Genomic DNA, 8859 nt, shown 5'->3' with positions numbered 1-8859 from the left:
GGAAGCAGCGGTGGGAAAAGCTGAACACGCTGACAGAATCAATTTTAGATTTAAACAAATTAAAACAAAAGTTTCTTCAAATAAGCTAAATTTGGTAACAAACAAAGACACGGTGCAACGATAGACATAAGAAGATATAGATTTTAATATCTTATAAACAATATTGTGCTGTTGTTTTTTGATGATAGCTTACTGAACAGTTAAATTATGACAACAAACAGATGAATAGGCATATAGCAGAACAAGAAAAGGGAAGGATGAGGAACTGTGCTTTAACAAACAGCGGGTTTTAAAAACATGTAAAAAAAACAAAACAACGAATCAACAAAAAAAATCATAAACAGAAACACTCCTCTTGACAAAAGGAGCCGAAAACCCTGTTATCATCATTGATGTCACTGATATTGTTTTGTCATATTAATACAGTAAATGATTAATATCAGCACTGCAGGATGTCCCCTTGTCTTCATTGTTACATTGATACAAACACCATCAACGCAGTACATCGTTTGACGGAGGCACGAGTGCTCCAGAAGAACAGCGAGACGTCTTGTCATTTCCTACAAGTCTGCATCTCCTTCAGGACTTCTGAAGCGATTGTCTTCTTCTTGGATCCTTGCATTCGCAATCGCGCCGTTTAAGACAGAGGCAGAACTCTGCTTGATCCCAGGTGGCCTCGCTCCATTCAAATTGTTCTTTGATTGATTATTGATCAGAAGAGTTGTTGTTTTCAGGTAAGCACACATTTTTATAGAGTCTTGTATGCCTTTGAAATTAGGTCTTAATGGAATAAAAAGAAGAGTTTCTCACGTTCTCAGTGAGGATGAGGGAGGGAGATCCTCGCTGAGGAGGAAGCAGTTCACAACCTCACCATGAAGCTGAGAAATCCTCATTTGACTCGTGACCTCTAAGGCTCCCATCGACCCTGCAGCAGGGATAGCTCTCTAGGTCCATTTTGTGTCTTAGAAAAAACTCAAATGAACAACATGGGACACGAGAAATAGACAGACTCCTCATTATTCACAGCTTGGTTCCCCAGAGACTCAAAGCAGATGAAAATAGCAAACGGTAATCGTGGTAATCTTGAAACAATTAGCAGCTTAATCTTCAGTTGCAAAGTGGAGAACTTATGCAAATGAAGATGGAAAGGATGGGAAAAAAAGTGGCGTTTAATGGACGTTATATTTATGACCATAAAAAAAAAACGGTGGCAACACATTTTTACTCTGAAGTAGATCTCCATGTTTTATACCTCTTGACAAGCTGCTGGCATTCTAATTCTTCTCTTCTTTGTTCTTAACAAAAGTTAGAACACAAAAGGCATGTGGAAGAAAGCATTCAGTAACGCCCCAGTAACACTGTTATGCGTACATTTACAAACTCTGAACTCAAGATTCCCTATAAACCATTATAAATTAAAAAAAAAAAAAAAATAGCCAGAGAGGTGGACTTTTCTTGCACTGTCATCACTTACAGTTCCCATTCTCCCCTTTAAATTTTGGTTTTCGGAGCTCCCGCTGTGTTAACAAAAAGTTTTCAAAAATATAGGACACCAAGACGTATGGCAATGAAATCGTACCGCCACTGGCAGTGCAAGCTTAGTTTGCATTCACCTTCTATCCTGTTCAGTCTCTCTGATTTTTGTGCTCTGAATCTTTCTCTTGTAGATGATGGATGCTTTGATATCTGCTTCAGTTTGAACAATAAAGCCCCCCCCACAAGAACATTTACACGTATAATCACACTCACACACATACAGAAAAGACACAGGCCTTGCAGTGCAGGAGCAAGAGAAGGTCCGAGGGCTGTGCTTTTTTTTCTTCTTCTGATTAGCATTTGTTAAACCCTCTGAAGGTCAACGGAGAATGTGGTCGATGTTTGTCAATATGAAGGCCACAAAGAGGGCTTGCACTTGTAGTAACGACTTAGATAAGGGTGCCTTATTGTTGGCTTGCTGAACCCCACTTGGGGGTCGAACAGTGGTCCGAGGAGAGCACTTGTACTTTCTCTGTGTGACTGTGCCATCTGGGGAGGTGTGGTCATGTTTCCCTCTCTCTGAGAAGTCTGGGGAGGAGTCTTCTTTGTCTGCCATGACCTCCTTTGAATGGTGAACCTCGTTGTCACCCTTCTTCTTGCCCCCTCTGTTACGAGGCTTTGTGCAGTTTTTAGGTGGCCCAGGCCTTGAGGGATGCACGATGTGGGTCTGTCCTCCAGAGCCCATCACCACTCCTCGATTCATGGACGGATTAACTGTGCCTGATAAATTATTAGTCTGAGCTCTGGACTCAGAAACGGTTGGTGAACAGCTGGAGAAGTCCTCCTTGTGGAGCATTTTCAGGTCTTTCCCGACCATATTAATTGGGGCCTGGCAACCCACTGACGACGTTGCGCCACGGAAACGTTTTAACCACTCCCACAGAGACAGGGCCTTGCAGTCGCATGACCAGGGGTTGTCGTTCAGGCGTAGGAAGTCCAAAGAAGGCAGCGTGTCCAGACACTGTCCAGACAGCTCTTTGAGGGTGTTGTTGAACAAGTAGAGGGTAGTGAGACGTTTCAGGCCATTGAAGGCTAATCGGTCAACCCATTCTATCTGGTTTTTGTGTAAGAGCAAACGATCCAATGCTCGAAGGCCCCTGAAGGTGTTCTGGTTGAGGCTCCACAGACGGTTTCCATGCAGGAACAGGTGGCTCAGGTTGTGGAGATCCATAAACGTGTCATTCTGCAGATACTTTAGATGATTATCCTGAGGAGATACATACAACATGTATTTTTTAGTATTTTCTTAGATTAATGCACTTAGTATTTTTTTTTCACCTTTTGTCAATGTGTCACAAATACATTTTTGTGAATCAGCCTCATCTACATAGTGTGTTGCGTTTCAGCTACTGTTAGAACTACAGTGTTGTTCAAAAGTTTTAACCTCCCTTATTTCTTAATACGTTTTGTAATGTTTTAAAGTGGTCTTGATCAAAAGTTCTCCAGGCTTTCGAGAGGTCTTACTAAACTTAATTTCTTGCACTTCAGCTACATTTTCACTCACTTTCTTTTAAGTTCTTGAGTCTGACCATGACAGTATATTGTGCTTCAAAAACAAACAAACAAAAAAATAGTGGACAGGTGGAAGACAAAGCAAAAACAGAAAGTGCCCAAGATGCACAGTATTTATGGTTCTCTGGCTCATAAACCATATGTGAAAGTCACATCTTTAACAAATAGAAATACAAATATAAAAATACATTTTGTTTATGTTTGTTAGAACTAGTTCATGCCTGAAGTTTAGAAACAATTTTTGCACTTGAATAGATAATGGTGGTGTGGTAAGTTAAAAATAGCCAAAAGCCAAAGAAAATATTTGAAAACAACAATCAGTCTGGAGAAACACAGATGAAGATCTCTAAATTATGGTTCTTTGGGAACAACATTCATGGATGACTCAGGAACTTTTTCTTTTTTTTTAACTGTACTGCAGATAGAGCAGGAAAAAAAAAATACATTGCATACACACATTTTTTTATGGGAAAATGTAAGGATAGTTTTAAAAGTGACCATTTTCATTGGCTAAATCATTTTCTGGGCTCAATCTATAAAACTGCAAGTTAAACCATAGAGTGAATGTAAAAACATAAGACTAATTACTAACTAGCCTTTAACGGTTAAAGTTTAACCCATGGCTATATGAAATTTCCACTGCCTTTAACTTCACCTGTAAGGACTTCGTTGCATGTTTTTGAGTAATTACTGACGAAAAACACCAAAGCTATCAGTGTCAAAAATTGCCTCCATTGGAGCTTTAGAGCACAAACGCCAAAGGACACCTTGAGCCAGATCTCCACGATGTCCCATGATTTGATAAAACAGCTGTTTGGCAAACTAAAATTGATGAACATGATGAAAGGGATAGTTTTGTTTTTCCAGACCAGTTTAGATTTTGGCGTCTTAGCAAGAACAGTTTTTTTGGACAATTTTTATGTTTAACTTCTTGTTGAGACATCTCATCAACATCACAGACTCTGTGCTCCAAAGAAACCACATTGCCAGTGATTAATCATTTGTAAACTATTTAAAAGGAATGCTTCCCCAACCCCCACCCCCACTATGCACTGTTGGATTACAGCTACATGATTTATTAACTCCACGTTAGCAACAGAATTCAAGCTGTTTCACCTACTTTAAAAATTTCCTGAAAACACAACAACAAACATGAAGGCCTGAGTATGAGTTTATGAACAGTCTCATCCAGGGCATGCTCAGTTTGAGACCTGACCTGGATTCAACAAGCTGGGAACAAAAATGGCCAAAATACTTAATTTGAGGTCACGTAGAAACTTACAAAGCTGTTGTCTAATTTTTCTCACAAGTTATAGTTATTTTCCAAATTTAAATAATATATTATTAGTTATTAATTTAATTACAACAGACTTTAGTTTCAAACTATCAAAGTTGCATTTTGGATTTGTGTTAGGATTGCACCAGTACCCCCAGCAGGCACCAGTTCGATATTGTGTACTCATACTCATACTCATAAATTGTTCCAGTACCACAGTACCCAAAACCACTTTTGAGAAGCAATGTCAGCTGTGTGGAGGTATTTATGTTTTTTCGCTTTGGGTTTCCTGATCCGCACTCTTTACCAGTTGGGGGTGGTAATGCACCACAAAGTCGCTAAGTTAAACACCAACAAAAGTAGAAAAAAAAAAAAAAAAGTGGCGTTATTTCAAAATAACAGCAGGGACAAAAGTAAAGCGGCCTGAAAATATATGCTCACCAAAGTTGTCACAAAGATGGACACTTTTAACACAAGCAATTTGATAAAACATCTAAAACACCAATGTAAGGTTGAGTTCAAAACATTTGCTAATATCAGCTACAATCTATCACTGAGCAGAGGGTCTTGGGAATAAATGGATCTGAGCATGAGCTTCATGATAATCTCACTAATGGCCTTTTTGGAAAAAAACTATTGCTGTCCTGGGCTAGTTTGAGGAGTTAACATGAAAATTAGGCTCCTATTGTTTTCAAACACATTAAAACTACAATTAAAAATATGTATAAGAAGTGTTTGTTTTGTGAAGAAGTGACGTTTGCCACACAGTGTCCAGTCAGAGGCTTCTTCAGATCCACTGTAAGACAGACCGCTACAAGAGATCCTTCCTGCCCACAGCCATCAGCATCTACAATAACTCTTTAATGAATACATCATGGTGAGTTACACCATTTAATTTCCATCCATCCATTATCTTTTACCCGCTTTTTTCATTATGGGTCATGGGGGTCGCCGGTGCCCATGTCCGGCAATCACTGTGTGAGGGGTGGGGTACACCCTGGACGGGTCGCAAGTCCATCACAGGGCCACATAGAGACAAACGAGCCAAACAACCATTCACTCTCTCACTCACACCTAGGGACAATTTAGAGTTACCAATCAGCCTAACATGCATGTTTTTGGTCTGTGGGAGGAAACTGGAGCATCCGGAGAAAATCCACGCATGCATGGAGAGAACATGCAAACTCCACCCAGAAAGGTCCCCGGACCGGGATTTGAACCAGGGACCTGCTCGCTGAGAGGCAGGAGCTCTACCAGGTGTGCCACCACGCTGCCCCATTTAATTTCCCTTTGGGATTAATAAAGTCATTTTGAATTGAATTGAATTGTTTTGAATTACTTTGGTCATGGATGGCTGAGATGGGGTAGAGGCAATGCAGCCTACTCGGACCTGAAAGTCCCAGGTTCGATCCCCAGTCATTGCACATCTCATGGTGTCTCTGAGCAGGACACCCTATCCCCAATTGTTCCCCGGGCACTTTCAATAGCTGCCCACTGCTCCACCTGGGGGTGGATGAGTTAAATGCAGAGAGCTAATTTCGCCATTGCATGGGAACATATTACATTATTATGGCTGCCTCAGAGGAGTCGATGAGGGAGAGTGCAGACTCCAGAAACCATCTTATCACCATAAACCTGGTTGGCCCACTATGTGAGTGTGCTGCTTGTGGGACTGAGTTTGTTGTGGCTCCTCAGACTGATGAAGTCCTTTAGATGAAGGACGAAATGTTTATTAAAAAAAAAAAAACATTCAGAGGGCTTGACTTAACTTTGTTGGATTTTTTTTTCCTGCATTATTGATCATGAACTTTGATGTAATGGCATTTACAAAGTATTATCATACTGGTACTCAGTACTGGCAAGTACTCAAACGTAAGTAGTTGTACTTGTGTTTGATTTGAAATAACTGTGGTACTGGCACATCCCAAGTTGTATAAATTATGTCTATACATTTAGGATAAAAAGAACTATACCTGCAAGTATAGGTACTGTAGATTTCTGAGGCCCTGAAAGATGTTATTTGGAAGTGAAGTGAGACCACAGTGGTACAAGTGGAGAGTGTTGAGCTGACTAAGACCATGAAAGGTGTCTTCAGCCAGAGAGCGCAGGTGGCGATTGTTTCCCAGGTCCAGTTCCTTGAGTAATGAGAAGCCATGGAAGGTTGATGGCTCTATGTAGGTGATGTTGTTGGAGTAGATCCAGAGGATGACAGTGTTGGGGTTGAAGTGGCCCCGTAACAAGCGATGGATCTTGTTGTTCTGTAAGAAGATGCGTTCGCTGTCAGGAGGAATGCCTTCGGGGATCGTCAGGAAGTTGTGGGCTTGGCAGGAGACGGTGCTGGGTGCAGAGTAGCAGATGCAGTGACGAGGGCAGGACCAGGAAAACTTGAGCCCACAGAGAACCAGCAGGAACTCCAGCCCGGAGCCTGCAGAGATGTCACACACACAAACACCAAGGTTGAGAAAGATATAAAAACAAACACTAGAAAGCAAACTAAAACACTTTATATTTATGATTGAATTTTAGAAAACTTCTTTAGATAAACTTGCAAACATTTTCTGCAGCAACAATGGTGCAACCATGTTAAAATGCTGTTTGGAGTCAGGTCCAACCTTTTAACACATTAATAATTATTATTCAACAACTTTACACGTGGGAATGTTGATAATTATCAGTTTGCAGGTGTCTGGAAATTATAAAAATAACTCTTGGCAGTGTAAAAAGCAAAGCAAAGTGAAATCCAAAACCAATAACATTTACGACTTTAAATGCATGTGTCTATCTACATTGCTTGCTGTGGTCAATTGTTTTGATGCTTTACACTGTGCCCTGTAAGGACATGGTGTGAGAGATGTATTTTTTTTATATATGCCTCTCTCTCCTTATGTTTTCTCCCCCTAAGCAAAAAAAGGCAGCACTTCTTAAAGAAGCTGCAGCTCCTGTACACTTCTGTCCATCTTTACAATGGCTGTATGGAATGCAATTTCATTGTACTTCACTGTGCAATGACAATAAAGCTTACTCTGATTCTGAAAATGGCTCTAGAAAAGTCACTGAAAATAAATGAAATAATAGACAAATTATTTCACTCTAAACTTTGAACCAAAATAGACTTTTATTGGATTCTTCCCAGTAGATTTGCTCATTTTAAAATTCTGTTTTGTTTTGAGATACATTGACACGGTCTAGTTCAGGGGTGCCCACACTTTTTCATCATGCGAGCTACTTTTAAAATGACAAAGTCGAAATGATCTACCTACTGTAAGACCCCATTTACATGAGAACAACCTCTGGAAACGTTGGTGTTTATTCAATTTTTATTGGGGGTAATAAAAATAATGCGCAGGTTTACACAAAAACGCAGTCATTTCTATGTCAGCGGGTTGCCAGATAAGAAATTTGGGTTTCCCCAAAAAATCTCCACTCTGAGACCTGGTTTGAGAGAATGAGGTCTGTGACTGGCTACCATGTATGTCAATCAAGTAACAAATTTCATAATGAGGAAGGATGATAGGCTGACATAATTTTTTTTTTTTAATGCCATGCGATCTACCTATAATGCCTTTGCGATCGACAGGTAGATTGCGATTGACGTATTGGGAACCCCTGGCCTAGTTAATTTTTCAGCTTGTGGCACAGACCTTGACACACACAGGCCTTTGTTGCCCACATTTTACCAGCTGAACTTCATGCATGTGTTTAAGGCAGCAATATAAAATGCACTTCAGAGACAACAATGAAAACAGTTGCGTCGCTGAGTCAAAAGACGACTCGCTGATTTGGATTGGATGCTTGCCGCACGACTCCCATCTTATTTGACAGATATGCAGCTTTTTCCTAAATAACCCTTTTCAATATTCGGACACCTTCAGGGGCAGATTGTGCCGTGTGGAGACCAATTCTCACCCTGAGTCTGCTGGCAAATTCTTTCAAAAGAGTTAAGCCTGCGATCAGTCAGTTTGCGTGGTTAAATGGTGTGTGGAATGCTTATTTAAACTTGCAGTCAACTTCTCGGAGGCACTGTCTGATCAGTGACATGATTCCCCTGATTCTCGAGACGATATGTGACTCCTCTCTACAGTCTCATCAAGATGAGCACAACTCACAGCCTGTGATGACAGTTTCTATCTGACAAACCCTGGGCTGTCTTATACTCAATTTATTATTCACAGTGGATGCTGGATTCACTGTCTCCAACTGGTACGCTTACGATGCCTTTAAACCCACCCAATAATCCCGTGTCTTTTACTGTGGAGATTCAGGAGCAGACCCTGCCCCCAAGAGATAGGCCCATTTGTCTGAATGCATTGTTCTTTTTTTCCAAACTGCAGCTAAGCGCTGACATTCAGCGTCTGACTCCACTGACCTTTAGAAGTAATTCTCTGTGTCTCATTGCAGAGCTGAAGCATGGAACTGTGTGTCACCTGAACAGGAGTCTGCTCTCTTGGGCACAGATCTAATCCTATTTGTTAAGCTCTGCCACTGGGCAACAATAGAAATGCATGCAACCCCTGAAACCAGAAATGTGCTCAATA

General features: G+C 40.7%; 1 protein-coding gene across 1 annotated transcript; it reads right to left on the bottom strand.

Annotated features, from left to right (window-relative positions):
• Positions 1-1830: 1830 nt before the first annotated feature.
• Positions 1831-7793, bottom strand: rtn4rl1b (reticulon 4 receptor-like 1b). The gene is made up of 3 exons (XM_037677855.1): positions 7757-7793; positions 6298-6749; positions 1831-2743 (listed from the first exon to the last, which is right to left on the bottom strand). Exons 1-3 carry the CDS (start codon positions 7791-7793, stop codon positions 1856-1858), a joined length of 1377 nt encoding a protein of 458 aa, XP_037533783.1. The 3' UTR covers positions 1831-1855.
• Positions 7794-8859: the final 1066 nt, after the last annotated feature.

This window comes from Nematolebias whitei, chromosome 6 (genome assembly GCF_014905685.2).
Source record: "Nematolebias whitei isolate Nwh7 chromosome 6, NemWhi1, whole genome shotgun sequence".
Lineage (NCBI taxonomy): Eukaryota > Metazoa > Chordata > Actinopteri > Cyprinodontiformes > Rivulidae > Nematolebias > Nematolebias whitei.
The sequence above is the reverse complement of the archived record's forward strand: the minus strand, read 5'-3'. Positions and strand labels throughout refer to the sequence as shown.

Excerpts from the sequence above, each read along its gene's own strand:
- rtn4rl1b (XM_037677855.1), bottom strand. The coding sequence starts at position 7,793 with ATGGTAGCCAGTCACAGACCTCATTCTCTCAAACCAG. Across the intron at positions 6,750-7,756 it reads ACCTCATTCTCTCAAACCAG|GCTCCGGGCTGGAGTTCCTG; the intron begins GTCTCAGAGTGG and ends ACATCTCTGCAG. Across the intron at positions 2,744-6,297 it reads TACAGTACCTATACTTGCAG|GATAATCATCTAAAGTATCT; the intron begins GTATAGTTCTTT and ends GTATCTCCTCAG.